The following is a 17799-nucleotide window of genomic DNA, read 5'->3' as shown; positions in this document are numbered from 1 at the left end:
CCAATTGACCGGCTTAAAAAGTGTTGTTGTGAGCTTACAATATTGTAATTTTTTAAAAAAATTACTTGCTATTGTACATTTTTAAGCAGGGCGGGTAACAACCGCAGGAAAGTGAAATTTTCTTCATTGGCTCGGCAACACTATCAATGTGAACCAGGCACAGATTATTCTGCTAGTCTGTGCGGAAACGACAACAGCGAAAGTAATAATAATTTTACACTGCGTAAAATTTGTTACGTATTTGCTGTAGTTTATTCCACGTGATGAAGGACGTAGTTCTTTTTATTTATTAATTTATTCAAACCTTTTTCCGTACCTAAAATAAAGATTTCATCGTATTTTAAAAGTATGGTTCGTAGTGGGTGAGTGTTGAATGTTTACATGATTTTTTTTCTATTTTAGCAAAATATGTTACCAAATTTTAATTTAAAATCGCTCAAATTATGTTTACTTTAGAATGAGACGTATTTTGTATGACAGGATATGATGTTAATTTTATGTAGGCTGTACTTGGGGAAATAGTAAATCTTATGTTCCGCCTTGCACATAGAAATTGAAAAGATTTGATCGTAAAAAACCTTTCATAGACGCGTGTAACCCTTAAGTGACTGGTCTGACAACCATATGTTGATTGTGTTTACAATATGTTTGGCAGGATATGGATTCCGTTCGTTTTAGTGTTAAATAATCTTCGAACTTTTGAAAACGTAATTCAGACGTTTTTAGGGCTATTGGTACTATTATAGTATGGGGGTGACACCTATAAATCATATATTTCGCACTTTTTTACATTGCTAACGTACTATATTGAAATGCGGAACATTTCCTAAGGTGAAATAATGCATTTCTAACGGTAAATGTTTACTATCCTTCGGACACCTATAACTTCTGAGTTTCGCCAATTTTTGACATTCGTACTTGCCTATCTGCTTCGCGGAACATTCCGTGAATGGTTTTTTGGTGCTATCCATCCCGGAATCTGTTCGAAATTTTTGAGTCTAAATTTCCCACCGATTCCGGGCTTCGCCCCTGGGGTAATTGACCTATCGCCCCCAACCACTAATGCGGCCCACCTCTGCTCCACTCCGGCTCCCCGGCTTTTTCTATAGACTCCCTGTTAAAGGCATGTTAGAAATTGGCCGGAGTCACCTGCCCCCAAATGAGCCTCGAACTTTTAGATTGAAGAAATCCGTTTCCAGGATACGGAAAACTTACCTGAATTTTCTTCTGTAGAAATGAAGAAATCTGTCCGAAGGATAGTAAACTAGTACCGTACTTACTGTTATTTATTTCGATTCTGTAACACATTATGGTGGGCGATAGCATACTGGTTCAGGGCACGTTGTGCGAGTGTTGTGTCAATTTATGCAGTGTTTCAACCTCGTTCACCGGAAAATACCTACTTTCGTGCCCGGATTTGAAATTATGCTAATACCTCGCAAACCATTGACGTAAGCCTCAAAAAACATTTTCCGTAAGGTTAGGTGGCTAGAGTCTAGTTTACGTCCTTCTTGCCCACTCCTACTTGCCCGTTTACGTCCTTCTTGCCTGTTTACAAAACCGTGCTAGCAGACAGCCACCGCTCCGGAATCCGTAGGGTAAGTAAGTTTTTCTTTTTACACTTTCTGTCACTAACCATTCACAGGAACGAGGTATGCCTACGAGGTTAGGTTAGGTTCTATTAGCACTCATTTCACCCCTAAATATGTGCTTCATCATCGAAAAATGTCCTCAGTACATTCAATCACGCATATCCGGACAACATTTGTTTTTCTCGATGTTCTCCTCCAGGGAATTTTTCCTTCCCTTGGGATTTGGTTTGTTGAATTCCATATATTAATCTTTCCAACGATATATGACACATATTCCTTATGAAAAGGACGTAAAGTAGACTCTTACCGGTTGGGTTAGGCAAGCATAGTTAAAAAAAAATACTCAACACGTCATGTTCTAGTGAAAACACGGAGAGTCTGAAACACTGACTATGCAGTTACGTCTTGTAACACATGAAACATTGTGCTCTCGTGCAGAAAGCAAATGGTGGCAGCAGAAACAGCGTGTCGGACAAAGATTTTCACGGAAAACAACATGCGTTCGCATTAAAATGGATTAAAAATACATTCACGAACTTCCACAACGCTACAGAAAATGATTTCCTTAAGTACTTTCTCCTGTAAATTTGAAGAAATCAGTCACTCCTATACTATAATGTTACTGGGCTATTAATATGAAAGCTTTTCCCTTCTGGTGTAAATTACAATGTGTGCAAGTTCAAGCTGGTTGAAGATTTTTATCTTGTTAATAACCCTTCTGTGCAACTTCAGGGCAAGATGGAAATTTATAAAATATTAAAGCAAATAAACCAAAGGGTTGGTTGAAGTTGGTCAAGTAAATGCACGGTATTGGTAAACTGAGCTACTCTACTCGTGTAATGGGCTCGGGAGTACTGGCAAGAGTACCTGCTCCAATAGCTGGGAAGAGGTCAGCCAGTCTGCTGGGTACAGTTGACTATCTCACTTCTGTCTTTATAGGCAGACTATTTGGGGGGGGGGGACTAAAGCTAAGCATGGCAAAAATACAGATTTCTTTCAATTTGCGACGGGGTGGCGAGCAAGTATTTTAATATCAATAGTAGGGAACTTAGAATAAATGCTTGACTTAACTGTAATTACAATTACCAACTCTGAAAACATAGCTAATTATATACACATCAAAGTACATCCATCAATTTTCATTAGCTGGACAAAAAATCACTATGTTGTGATTACATATAATTATGGGACAACATACCACTTTGCATGTAATGTTAGTTACGCATTATATAAATGTGCAACAATGCCGTATAAAGTAGCGCACATAAATGTAAAGTGGTCAAAATTACTAATTTAACTGATCAAAATAACAAAGACTAAAGAAACTGATCAAATACTGACTATTTATTTACACCATATCAATAAATTGCCATTCTAAAAGTAACACTGGTATTTCATTTTTTAAAGAGCTATCTCGACTCCACCATTGTGATAGCTTAGCCATCACACATATTTTTATCGATGATAGTTTTCATAATTGTACAAAATTATATAAGGCAGTAAAACAATTCTTTAAACAATAGTGTGAAACAGATATTGAAAAAAAACAAACATATGTTGTCTTTACTTAAAGTCTGTCTTTGGTATTTTACTGATAAAAAAATATAATTAAACTCTTTTGAGATGGAAAACTGCCTTCACAAGAGAGCACTTCAGATGCAATACAGGAGTGTGACTTCTTGTGTTAAACCACAGACAGCAATTTGTAATCTAGAAGGTTAATGATGGCCAATCCAAGGGGGAAATTAAATCAGGCACATTAGTCTCAAGCCACTGTTGGGTTGTTTGTGTCTTATGAGCTGGCGCAGAATCCTGCTGAAAGTTTCTACTCCTGACCATAAAAATGAGTGTTAGATCCTTGACCATTATATCCATGGCTGTCTTCTGGTACACTCTGATGTTTTTTACCATTGATGTCATCATAACTCACCCCTCACCACATCATGATTGAAGCAGAACCCCTCTGGGCCCTCCTTCCGATGACCTTCTCAACTTGTGGCATACACCCTGTCAAATGGGCCCGACCCTGTGGCCGAGTGGTTAGCACATCGCGCTGCGACGCCAAGGGTCCCGGGTTCGAATCCTGGTCGGGCTTGGTTGTTTGTGAATGTCCATTCATCAATTTCATCACTCATCCCCATCTTCGCAAATTAGCCCAGAGGCACAAAACGCGAAGTAAAATAAACTAAATCAAATCAAAACCCTGTCAAATGCGATTTGAAAGCCTCCTCAACACTAAAACATTTTCCCACTGGTGAATAGAATTCTTCTGTGCCCATTCACTGTACCATTCTATCACTTCTGTAGCTCAACTAGCAATGGCTCATGTGTTGAAGAAAGCAAATACTCAATAAATGCTTTCATCTTTGGTAGAAAAAATGTCTTGCCTTTAGTTGAATTAAAAAAAAATCACCATCTTAGTGGGAAGTGAGATGTGCAGTCATGCAAACACAAAAATACACTTTATTGGCCATCTTTTTTAAAAAAAATACTGACAAATTACATATTTAGGTGGAAAAAACTGACTTTTTCTGATTTTACTGACCATTTTCTACCCCTGCATTCATTGACAAGAGACACTGACAATGGAAGCTAAAAGTGGCTTACATTCATGTGGAAAACGAAGGCACATATTTTCCTATGGACTGACTCACTCAAGAACAGGAGTACTACAGTATTCCCATACTTCTTCCTCTATTCTTGCACATGATCATAATTAGGGAACGGAACTTTATGTGCTAAAAAACTCAGAAATATTTATTTTTGTATGTGTCATAAATGTTGAAAATATGTGATAAAAACAAGAAAATATGTGACAAAAATAAAAACCAAATGGTAACAAAAACAAAATATTACATGCATTTTTAACACCTGAAATCAGTTTCTAAATGCTTACCTCTTAGTGAGATATTTTTTAGAAAAGTTGCAGTGGATCACCATTGTTTTTCCAAATTCTCCATTGTAAATCTGTGACGATCATCTGTAAAAAGTATCTTATATTGTGAGAAAGATCGCTCCACGTCACAAGAAGCACGAAATGTCACTAACGCTTAAGTTATCCAAAGCTTCCTCTTCCTCTACTTCACCTTGCAAAACACGTGCAATTTGGTACAAAGTTTGAAAACCTTGGTTTTTCCCAAAAATTTCTGTACATTTAGACATTAGCACTTGTGTGTTAGATCCAGTGGGGGTAATTCCCCCCCTCCCAATAGGGTTGTAGGCGAGGCGCCAGAAGTCTGCCAGCGAGCGTGTTCAAAGACAAAACAAACACTCTCTATATGAAAGAGGTGCGGATAATAAACATTTTTCCTTCGAGGATTTTGAGGTAGCTGAAGTCAATGAGCGATTTTATGCAATTAAAATGAAAATTTGCAAAATATGTATTTACATACGGAAAACTGGAAAATATGTGTTTTTATGTATAATAAAGTTTGCTGTGTTGACATTTAAGCCTATGATCAGAATTTTGGCAAAAACGAGGGTCTCTATCTTATCTCTGAAAAAAACATTTATTTAGCCTACCTAAAATTCCATTCCCTAATCATAATATACCATGCACTTTCTTTGTGAGTGTCCCTTCATCAATTTCACCATATTATCACTCCTCATTATCTTCGCGATTTAGCCAAAACTGCCAGAAAACCGAAGTAAAAGAAACCAAGTCAGTCAAGCATTTTTACCACCAGGCTAACTGTGATGAAAATTAATCATCAGCATGTGGTTTGTTGGTATGACTTAAGATGACCGGACCCCTCTCTGATTTTCTTCATATTTGGCATACTTACTAATTGAGGCCTGCTAATGACGAATATGAAGTTAAAATTTGTCGGAAATGTCAAGAAATTGCAAAATAATTGTGAACCATTGACGCTAGCCCCACGAACCATTGATGTGTGGTGTCATGGTGAAACAATAAAAATTCTCAAAAGTCTACTGTTTCCATTCCGAAAACTAACGCCTTATTTTGCAATTTCTAGACGTTTCCAACAACTTTTAACTTCAGATTCATGATTAGGAGGTCTCAATTAGTGAGTATGCGAAATATGAAGAAAATAGGAGAGGGGTCCGGTCATCTTAAGTCGTTCCGGTTTGTTAACTCCTTCAGCCAAAAGTCATGTCAGGCATTTTTATTGAACGTAATACTTATATTTGTGTTTTGTTATTTAGCATGTATTTTCTGCCACTTTTTCTAATTGTAACGATGAGGATGAGTGATGATATGATGTAATTGATAAAGGCACACTCACAAAGACCACTCATGCCCAGGCTGCAATTTGAGCCTGGGTTGGTATCATAGCTCACAGTGCTAACCCCTCTGCAGTAATATATGTGTAACATTAGATTTTTGTTCTTTTCCATGTTCCATTCTCATTCACTCCAAATTTACCCAAAAATATGACCTCAATGAGTAGGCAGGTAGTCAGGTTCAATCGCCTTCCCAAATTGAATATTCATTGTTTTGCATTGCTTTAGCATATTCACTTGCGGCACAATAATACTATTTTAGATAAGAATTTTGTGAAAATTGAAAATTTCATTTCTCCCTCCCTCAGAATGAGTTACCTCCTCAAACATATCCTCCTTTCTCTTCCGTAATAATAATAATAAGCTGTGGTGCAACAGCCAGTAGGGGCCAGGCCCACCTACTGGTTGCCAGCCTCACTCCCACCTGCCACTGTTGTGATAAATACTTGTTTCAATTGTATACGAATTTGTACAATTGAAACATTCAAAAGAAATATTCAATACAGAATTTTCTTGAAATTAGCATTTCTATCCCATTCTATAACATTGAACCTGTTAAATGTGAATTTTTCTTAAGAATTCTGTTGAGAAAACAGCCCAGTCAGAATGACGCCCAAATAACATGTGCAGTTTGTCATCCCAATCATGTTCAAAAGCCCACATTTATTTCTGAAGGTTTTGTTTGGAAGTAACTCACTTTGTCACTTCAATCTGAAAGTTGTCTAAATCTGTCTTCAGTCATTCACTGTACATTTGTCACCCACTGCAATTCAGTAAAAATGATTTTCCAAGCCTTAGAAGTCTTCTGAAAACTAAATAGCACAGCTTCAAGATAAAATTTAAACGTGTCCTTTGTGTATATATACTTACTGTATTTGTCGGCGTATAAGATGCACTTTTTTTCCTTTAAAAATATGTTTAAAAAGTCAGGGTGCATCTTATACGCCGATACTAAGTCTTTGATTACTTTCATTTCTGGAATTTTTCTCTGTTGTGAGTTAGATGATTTCTTTCTTGCTTCCTTGCAGTGTGTTACTAAGAATATTAAAGTGTATTCTTTTCTAGTTAGATTAGGTAAGTTATTTGTTGAAGGTAGACCTACTTATTACTTTATATTTCAAATACTGTAAATTAATTCTAAATTCAGTGATAAAGCTTTCTCCTCAAAAATGTGTGCATGTTATTTGCTGGCAAATACGATACTTCAGCATACTTTTTAACTACTTTCAGGTACCATAGAAGGCGATCTCATTCCAGATCTATTTCGCCTGAGAAGAAGAAGAGCCGAAGGTCTAGAAGTCGGGATAGGTATGATTGGATACATCTTGTATGAAAATTGTGTTTTTCTTTGTTTCATGTGGCTAGCCTATATGATGAGTGACTGAAAAGTTTCGAGTTTCAAGAAAACCAAAGAAGATACAGATATGGTAATGCTTTTATTTTTCAACATTATCTTGCCCCTCAAGGCAACATGCTTGGTCCAGGGGTGTTGAAGTCCCTTTATCCCATTGGAAAGGAAAGTCCATGTTAGGACCGTAAGAACTTCTCAACTGATTCAATGATAGCATAATCTTTGGCAGGACGTTGGCCATCAAAAGCTTATTTCATGCTTAGAAAGAGATGGACGTCTGATTGGGTCAAGTCTGGTGATTAGGGGGGGGGATCTCGAACCCGCATACATTGATTCTTACCATGTCAATCTCTAAGGTGTGTCGAGGAGCATTGTCCTGGTGGAAAACTGCTCTGGTCAGCATGCCTGACCTCTTTTCTCAGATTTGCACCCTAATACATTTCAGAAAGATAGAGTAATACAGTGATGGTGTGACACCACCTCGGGAATCACAAAAGAAGTAACATCAGCTTCCCTGGCTAATGGTTTGACCGTGATCTTCGGTGTGACACATGATGCATGCTTCCGTTGCTTGGATCGTTCTTTTCTTTCCAGCTGATAGTGGTGGATCCATCACTCATCTATAGTATTGAATTGAGAAAGAAAATTGCTCGAATCTGCTTCAAACAGTTCCAAATTGTCCCTTGACATATTGTACCGGTGCGCTTCTGCTCAGTACTCAGAAGACGTCGGACCTATCAAGCAGAAACTTTTGAGAAGCCAATCTCTTTCTTCAAAATGTAATCGACTCTCTTCTGTGAGATGCCTAATCTGTCTGCTACTTGACGTGTTGACAATCTGCGATCTTGCATGATCATGACCAGAACAAGGTCAGTGTTTTCTTAGGTGGTGGCAGGTGCTGGTCTCCTGGCCCTCCACGTATTTTCAACATTCTCCATGCCATGCTTGAATTTTTGTACCCAGCGTTTGACTGTGGCATTGTCATGTAAAATATTGAGCATATCTTGGTGGATTTCTGATGGTGACATCCCTTTGAGATGAAGGTATTTGATCACCACTCCATTTTCAACAAACCACTTCAAGAGCCTCCAACAAAAAATTGAGAAACTTTAGAAACATGAATATGGATCATGATACTAATGCAGAGTGGTACATTATCAAAAATGTCATTTGGTTACCCTAGCTGTGATTTTCTGTGTTAGGCTTAAAACTTGTAAGTCACCCCTCGAGGTTTAACAATACTTCCTTTGTGGTAGGTACATGTTTGTGGTAAATATAAGATCAAAATTTCAGTACAAAAACTACATTGTAATCTCAAATTAGGAACATAAAATTACATTTTGGTGTTATTGTGGGAAGTAAAAATCACAAAAATCCTGTTATATTTGAAAATGTATCTATTATAAGAAAAAAAAATCCTAATAGCCACATTCAAAGTATACAGCATTGTATCATTGGTGTGTAATTCATGAAAGTGTACCTTAAACTATATTTATTTATTTGTGCTGTATTTAGAAATCAAAACACTTCTTTTCTGAAGTTTCACATCTCACTGCTTCTTGCCAGTAGCAACATTTTTATTTTTTTCAGCAATTTCAAATTAATATAAATATTTAAATATAATTCTGGAACATCATACTATGGAACGATACCAAGCCAATATATGACATTTGTTGTAATGAAGTTTTTAAACATGTATTTTGCCAGAGAATTAATCAGTGTCCCAGATAAATAACAGTACGGAAAGTGCCAGAGGACAAAAAACTCAAAAATTCCTATTTAAAATTTCATTTTACACTTTAGTTCATATTATTTCTTGACCAATGTGGGAGGAATATGCATAGGCATAACTTGGGATGGCCAAACTTTTTGAAGTTTACATGTTAAGGGAACTTTTATTCTTCTACCTTGAGGTGTTGAAGTGTCTGTGGACATGAATTCGACGGGTACACCCACAATACCGACAACAGGGCACATGATCCATTTTGATTGACAGTGTACCAAGTCAACGGTCTCTGGTTGTCCCATCAGTTTTTGGTATGCAAGGGGATTGGTCTACTTGATCAACCCACCTATTCTCCTGATCTGTCTCCCTCTGACTACTTCCTTTTACCGAAACTGAAATTGCAGCTGAAAGGAACTCAGTTGAAAGAGTTTCGATCGAGTATCTCATTCTGGTGAAGCCTTCCAGAAGTGTTTCGACAAACTGTATGAGCTTTGCATTCAGTGTATTGAAGCACAAGGAATATATTTTGAATAATATACACCCAAGAGTGTCATTGTGTGTGAGGTTCCTGTTTTCTCATCCTAGTATCCTAGTCAGGAAAATTATGGAACACACTGTGTATGTTATCTCAAAAAACCTCAACATAATCGAACTAATACTTCCTGGTTGATTGATTGAAATAAAAATCTGGGTGCTACAGCACTTAGACTATGCCATAATTTATTCATTAATATTAATTTCCAATTACAAATTAGTTAACACATAAAGTTAGAAGAAAATTAGTAAGCTATTTACAAGTAAAATTGTTAGGATTGAGCCATCGACTTTTAAAAAAAACAAATTTACTAGGCCACATGCTCAAGTATAGCATAATTGTCTTCATAGGACGTTTTAACTTTGTATAGTTCTTCAAAGTAGACAGAAGAATATACTTTCTTCAGATATGCATTAGCAACCAATAGTTCCATTTTTGATGGAATGCTGATTCCCAAGACTCCCCCCCCCTGTTCCCTAGCCCCTGCCATGTAACAAAATAAGCTTTTCTTAGTGCTTTAAAAAATAGAAAAGGCAAACTAATATGTGAAATTACAATATTGAAAGCAAGAGTATCATATACAGTGCTCCGGTGGAGGCACATACTGGTTCGGATCCCACTTGAAACTGTAGGTCCAGTCGCAATTAGCCTTACTGTGCATAAAGTGGACTTAAAACACCAACTTAATCAATATACAGTGCTCAAAAAAATGTTGCATAATTTGATATTTCAAATGGAATGTTATATAAGTCTTGAAGAAAATGTGATATGCCAGGAAATGAGGCAGAAACAAACCTTTATTTGAAAGCAAAAGCATAGTGTTTTATGTGAAACAAGATTGATTGATTGATTTGCTTTATTTTACTTCGCCTTTTGTACCACTTTTGGCGAATTTGCGAAGATGGGGATGAGTGATGTGATGAAATTGATGAATGGACACTCACAAACATCCATGCTCAAGCCAGGATTCGAACCCGGCACCCCTGGCATCGTAGTGCGATGTGCTAACCTCTCCACCACGGTGGCAGGCATGTGAAACAAGAGAAGAAAAGTATACAGTATACTGTTACAAAGCGAACTAAACAATTAAGGTGCACAATGAGTGTCAGTAATCCCTATGGCCATCACTGATGCAGTCGTGCCTCGTCCTCAGGAGCCAATGTTCAATCCCCGAACACGTGGGCACCTCTTTAAGCACCGTGGCATATTTTACACCTGGTGGTCCAGTGTATCCTAAGCAATCTGGTCCCATTCCTCTGTGAGCTCTTGGAGGGCCTGTGGGGGGTCAGATGATTGGCGATAGATGTCTTTAGGAGTGCCCATGTATTTTCGATGCAATTGTGGTCAGGTAAATAATCTGGCCATGGCATGCAATGAATTCTGCAGGACAGGATCAAAGAATTGCCATCAGGAATATGTGTGATATGTATCGTGTTTTCAATTTTTTTGAGTACTGTATTACATGCCAAAAAAAAACGACATAGTTCCAGTAAGTTTATGTGAATACAAGTGTGGAATTGAAACATGGATGCTTCTTATGTGTTGCCTTTCTTATACTTCCAGGATTACAAAAAACCGACAACACTACAGAAGGAGCAGATCAAGAGACAGAGAAAGAGAAAGATCTCGTGAACGAGAGAGAGAATTTGCAGAAAGGGAAAGACACAGAAGGTCGCGTAGCAGGGATAGAAGACGGTGAGTGTGCTTAATCTTTAGTGGTCAGATGGTCGATATTTCGACCAGCAGTGCGTGGCAGCAATTAACGTGCCTTTTCTTGAAAACTTCATGATAAATTCAATGTTCTCTTTTTTGATCCTTAGTGTACATGTGGAGGTATGACATACTCAAATTAGAAAACAATATATCCATTGTTACAAATACTAACAAGTAAAGTTTGAAAATGTACTTATTTTCCCTTCATTACCCCATTTTATTATGGAATAGATTTATAAAAATGGCTATACCTTGTAAACTACTGCATCTTTTTGAAAAATTTAAATTCTGCAAGCAAGATGAGTAAAAAGCAACATTCTATGCAACGTCCAACAATTAAGGATTCAAGGGGGGGACAGGGGCAAAGGCCCAATTGTCAAAATTTGCCCCAACCACGTTTTAACACACAGCAGTGATTAACGTGCCATTTCTTGAAAACTATACACTGTGTTTCAGTTCAGAGGCCACGGTGGCTCAGTCGGTAAAGTGTCTGACTACCATGCTTAAGTTCCCGGGTTCGATCCCCAGCCGGTTCAAATCCGGGAACTTTTCTAACGATGGAAGCGGCCCCGGCGCCCACCCATCGTCGAATAACATGGGTACCTGGGTGAAACCCTGGGGGGTAAAGGCGGTCAGGGGCGTGATGCTGATGACATCACCCCCACTTGCGACCGGATCAAGAAAGTGTGGGGCGTTACCCCCCACACCCCCTATATGCCTTCATGGCATGGTGCTATGCACAGGGGAGCACTTTACCTTTTACCTTTTTTGTTCAATAGTTTACATCTAAAAGTATTATATATTCAAAATGCAAAACAACACATCTGTTGTTACTAATATTAACAACTGCTGTTTGAAAAAACCCTTCGTTTCTCTTTTGTTACTATGGGATAAATTGAAGGTAAAAGGCTGTAATTTCTCAACCACTGCATCTTTTTGAACAATTTAAATTCTAAATGTAGGAATGAGTAAAAAGCAACATTTTAAGTAACGTGACAATTAAAGGTCGTGGGGGGGAGGAGCGGAGGCAAAGGTACAAAGTTCAAAATTTTTTGTAAGTATACAAAATTTCCAAACCCCATAGTTTCCGTTTTTTTTATTTTAAAAACTGCAGCATGTGCATTACATATCCTCATAGAGTGGTCTTTTGTTGTGCTACCCTCCAAATTTTGTCCATCCAGTGTCTGTATGGCTGACGCTAGGAGCGAAATTTCGGACATTGTCCCAAAACTGGCAAAACTACCTCTTTATTTAATGTTGTTATTTTTTACTCTAGAAGTATCAGTCTCATTTCAATGAAACTTTCCTCGGTTTTAGGAATGTACCACCACTACACACTACATTTTTCATTCACTTCGGTTCATTTCTTTCAAAAAAGATTGTACTTTGTTCTTCTTCTTTCTTTAACAGTAATTATTGGGAGACACAATGTATACATTTTACCTCAGCTAAAGCCCTGTCTTTAAGAAAGAAAACAAAACCAATTTCATATCTCTACCACAATTAGTTCTCGAGTTACGTTTTTTTTTATTATTATTATTATTTTTTTTTTTTTGGCGGCAAGTTTGAATAGCGCACGCTGGAAAATGCAATGGCTTTGACTTGAATACAGGTGTGCGAGGCTCCGGATGATGAATGTTAATGGAATATTTTTTTAAATGCTGAAGATGCCCTGGTATCTGTTCATTTTTACAAAAGTCATGTAGGGTTCAAAATTAGGCTTTGGCTTTTATGTGCCACCCGATGACACCTTTAGAAACTACTCAGTACTATTTTCAGCTATCCCATAGCAGTTTGAGGCCTATTTACTAACTTCCTCTTGTATGTGTTTTAGAGAAGGGGATTCAAATAAATTTTCTGAAGCATTGATATGTATGTAATACCACTCAGGTAAGGGCTCATTATATCAACAATTGAGTTAAACATTTTAAAGTTTGCTCAGGAGTGCACAGCACGTGTTTTAAAAAAGGAATAGTGCATATTTTGTATAATTATCACCATCACACCTGAAAATGACAATATATGAATAGTAATTACTTAACTATTGCAAGAGAAAAATATGGAATGTTTTCACACATACGAGGGGCGATCAAGTTGCTCCGACCCTAACATAGAAGGAATGACATTATGATTGATTTTTTATTTTGTTATTGTTTAGTGATCCTTTATATGCTTTCATTCCGAATTGCAAGTCTGAGTGGCGTACAGTTTTCTTTTTACAGGGGTTAAACTGTATGAAGTTGTGTCAAAGTCGCACAATGGAGAAATCTGAGGTGAGAGCGGTGATCAAATATTTTGTGAAGAAGAAGTGGACGGTATCCAAATTTCATGAGGATTTGGTGGATACACTAGGGTACACTGCTTCTTCATACAGTATGGTGAAGAGATGGTGTCGTGAGTTTAATTGTCGGAGAGAGTCGTGTGAGGATGAACATGCAGTTGGAGCACCAAAAACCGTCATGACAACCGAAAACATTAACAAAGTCCACGATATCGTGCTGAAGGATCGTCGAGTCACTCTCCGTCATGTTGCTGAGATGTGTGGCCTGTCATATGGTGTTGTGCAAAACATAATTACCCAGGAATTGAAAATGAAAAAAAATGCTGCAAGATGGGTGCCTCGAAACCTCACCCCAGATCACAAGCACACCCGAGTGTTCATCAGTCAAGAATTTCTTGACAACTTTCGTGCTGATATAGACTATTTCCTTGCCCGATTTGTAACTATGGATGAAACATGGGTACATCACTTCGACCCAGAAACAAAATCACAAAGCATGGAGTGGAAACACCCACATTCTCCACCAATGAAGAAGTTCAAGGTGCAAACGTCAGCCAAGAAGGTGATGGCCTCAATTTTCTGGTACTGCAAGGGTGTCCTTCTTGTGGACTATCTACAAAGAGGCCAAACCATCACTGGCACATACTACAGTAACCTAATCAAGAAATTACGTGATTCCATCAAGAAAAAGAGGCGTGGGATGTTGACCCGTGGTGTGCTCCTTTACCAGGACAATGCACCTGTCCACACCTCATACATTGCGAGGGCTGCTATCACAGATGCATCGTTCGAATTGTTGCCCCACCCTCCCTATTCCCCAGATTTGGCCCCCAGTGATTTCCATTTGTTCAAACATTTGAAGAATGACATTCGTGGGCAAAAATTTTCTGATGATTCTGAGGTGGTAAGGGCTGTGGACTCACGGTTGGAATAACCAGTCAGAAGATTTTTTTTGCAAGGTATCGAGGCGTTGGAGCACCGATGGGAAAAGTGCATTGTAGTTGTAGGGGAGTATGTTGAAAAATTTTAAAAAAATTGAAACGCTATTGCCGCTCTTTCTATGTTAGGGTCAGAGCAACCTGATCGCCCCTCGTAAAATGTCACATTCTTAAGATTGTATGAATAACAGTTGACTGCTATTTTTAATAATATGGATTGTGTAATGTATATTGTCCACAGTTTTGAAAACACACTCACTGAGCTCACCCATCACATTCATGTTGTGTGTTCCATTGAAAATTTTGAAATGTATGCTTTGTTTTCAAGTATAAGATATTTAAAAACAAAATAAATATAATATAATATTATAGTATTTTGGATGACCAGTATGAATTTTTCAATTTTGCTGGTACGAGGGTCATCCAGAAGGAAAAAACAACAATGATGTGTGCAAAACATTTATGGTACAGAAAGTACATACCTTACTCTACTCCACATATTCGCCACACCCATTCAAGCACTTATCATAGCGTGATACCAGTGTGTTGATACCGTCAGTGTACTTGGTTGATGCCAATGTATTGAACCATGTATAGATCCACCAACCCATCTGAAACCCTGGCGCGGGAGCACTGGCGCTAGTTAAAGTTATGGGGAAGTCTGTAGTTCGCATATTTTCTGAGGTTTCAGAAAGCTTGGTGGATCTATAGTGGTGGCAGCATCTCCGAGTTCATCAGCCATGACAAAGCTTTCCGAAAAGAAGGAACATTTGACTGTAGCACACAGCACACCACCTACAGAGACCTTGAAGACAAAGATCAATGAAGCAATTCAGGATGACCAATATTTAACGTTGGACATTCTGCATGAATCTTTTCCTGCAATTTTATGATCTCTTCTTCACAAAATCATTACAGTACACCTTTGGTACAAGATAATCTGTGCCAGATGGGTCCCTCAACTGCTGACTGAGGAGCACACTGTCACTGTCACTACATGGTTGAATACATTGGCGGCAACCGAGTACAATGATGGTATCAACAGACTGGTATCTTGCTATGATAAGGCCTTGAATTGTATGGCGAATATGTAGAAAAGTAGAGTAACGTATGTATTTTCTGTGCCATAAATTTTTTCCACACATCATTTGTGTTTTACACCAAAACGTTCCTTTTCTTTTCTGGAGGACCCTCGTATAAAATTGGCCTCAAATTGGTAGTGTACACATGTATGAAATTGAAAACTTTGATCTGTTAATGCTGTTTTCATGAATGCAAAGATATACATTTCAAAATTCTTTGTTTTGTCCATCAAGTTATTATTCAGTCCTTATAATGTTCAGTTACTATATGTTCTGTTCAGTTGTGTGCATGATTTTTGCTTTTTTCTTAAATTTTATGCAACTGTTTTGTTTTGAGCATGATTTTTTTTCATATTCAAAAGAACTATCACGGAGAAAATTGTAAGGATTCGAAGCAGTTCAGAATTTATGAAATTTTATGATAAATGAGGTTTTTTTTCTATTGGAACTATATTATAGCAATCTTCCAGAGTTTTACTTTGAAATATTCATAATTTCACATAAGAAAATTCATTTAATCACAAAATTTATCAGTCCTCCCCACAATCATGTCTCTAATATAATGAAAATTATCCATTTTGCAATCTTTTTGCAGTTATAAAAAAACCGTTAGTCAATATTGATGACCAATGCGGATGCCAGTGTTATCGGCAGCCCTAGTTATTTTCAAATAGCATCAGGTTGTTCATATCCCTAATTGGTTACAGAATTGTGTTGTTTTTAAATAAAAAGTTAAAATTCAGGGTGGTGCATATTGTATCTACCAATTTCAAATGATAACGGAAAGGTGGTGAGTGCTTGTTGTAACCTGATATGGTTATGAAATAAAAGTATACACATAGGCATATAATATAGACAATACAGACATCAGTGCACCTAGAAAATAATGTCCTCTAAAAGTCCTCCTTCTGCTTGGATGCACTGTTCGAGGTAATGCAGGAAGGCTTTCGTGACGACTGTTTCAACATGTCCTGTGGAGTAGCATTTATTTCACTGCAGCAGACGGTTCACATCTTACCCGTGACTCTCCACTGTCTAACCCACCTCAGAATGCTGTGTGCCTCTGGAACAGGTGCAACGCGATCTTCATTGTTCCACCGCAGTGCCCGGCCCCTGTTTGGATGAACACTCCATTGTATACAAATTGCCTGACTCCCAACTCTCCATGGATGCAGGTGTGCCACACTTACACACGTGCATCATGGTAGGGTTGCCAACTCAAATTGGTAGATACAATATGAACCACCCTGTATATGCAGTGGGACCTTGATTTGATGTTTTTTTCTTGGGACCAAGGTGAAAAAATTTAAAATCTGGGAAAATTGCATTGAATTTTGCCCTATTGTAATCATGAAGATTGAACATGCAAGGTGTCTAAGAAAGAACTGGAGATTGAACATGCAGGGTGTCTAAGAAAGAACTGGAGATTGATTATTTTTTTTAGATTGGGAATCCGAATTATATACAGCATATAAAATGAAAGTATAATTTCTCAAGTTTCATTCCTTATTAGTGCAACTCAGTGTGTGCACCAGCACCAGCACAACAGACATCAATGTGGTATTCCACCTCAGACCAAACTCTGCTAAACAGATCATTGGAAATTGTTTCTGCCTTTATTCACTGGTGCAGGGAAGCAGCACCATGTCACTTGTAATGTGTCCTTTCATGTGACATCTGCAAGATTTAGTTCAAGTGTTCACCACTAGATGCCAGCACTTCAAGATGCTGAACAGAGAAGGTCCCTAATGCCACACAATTGGCAAATCTTCAAACCCTGGAATTCTATTTCAGACACCCTGTATAATGCAGGAAAATATAAAATCTGAGAACATGATATTGTGTGTTCCACTGTCGTGTCTTAAGTTAAAGGTACAGACTATACATAGTTATTTTGCTCCCACATTCTTTACCATGCCACTTTACACTTAATTTTTGCTTCACTATATGACTTCGTTAGAAGGAAATTTTATGATGGTACTTTATTAACACAAGTAAAATTTTCATGATAGTTCACTTTTGGTATTTGCCTGAATGAAGTGTGTGGTTTGATTGAAGTGCTGAATCGATTTGTATTTGAGACATGAATGCAATTTTTTGCTTTAACTAATTCCAAATCTTATCTTTTACGTAAGTAGTAACTTACATTTCAGAAGTCGCAGCAGAGATGGAAGGTCTCCTAGGTCCAGAAAGCACGTGGACACCAAAGACAGATCACGGTCGCAGTCAAGGGAAAAGGACAAGAAGGACAGGATATCGGAGGAGAAGGAAGAAGGGGATGAGCCTTTTGATCCAACCAAACTGGACAAAGTAAGTGCACAGTAACTTTGCTCTCA

General features: G+C 37.9%; 1 protein-coding gene across 2 annotated transcripts in view; it reads left to right on the top strand.

Moving 5' to 3' along the window:
- Nucleotides 1-187: 187 nt before the first annotated feature.
- Nucleotides 188-17799, top strand: part of Prp5 (pre-mRNA processing factor 5) — an 82566-nt gene continuing 64954 nt past the window's right edge. The window contains exons 1-4 of one of the 2 annotated variants that reach the window (XM_083138107.1): nucleotides 188-362; nucleotides 7068-7145; nucleotides 11013-11144; nucleotides 17617-17773. In XM_083138107.1, coding sequence (XP_082994233.1) covers nucleotides 349-362; nucleotides 7068-7145; nucleotides 11013-11144; nucleotides 17617-17773 — 381 coding nt within the window. In that variant the 5' untranslated portion in view covers nucleotides 188-348. Of the gene's footprint in view, nucleotides 363-7067; nucleotides 7146-11012; nucleotides 11145-17601; nucleotides 17774-17799 lie in introns of both variants that reach the window. The other variant, XM_083138106.1, reaches the window with a different exon arrangement.

Source organism: Lepisma saccharinum, chromosome 16, assembly GCF_977018435.1.
Source record: "Lepisma saccharinum chromosome 16, izLepSacc3.1, whole genome shotgun sequence".
Lineage (NCBI taxonomy): Eukaryota > Metazoa > Arthropoda > Insecta > Zygentoma > Lepismatidae > Lepisma > Lepisma saccharinum.
The sequence above is the reverse complement of the archived record's forward strand: the minus strand, read 5'-3'. Positions and strand labels throughout refer to the sequence as shown.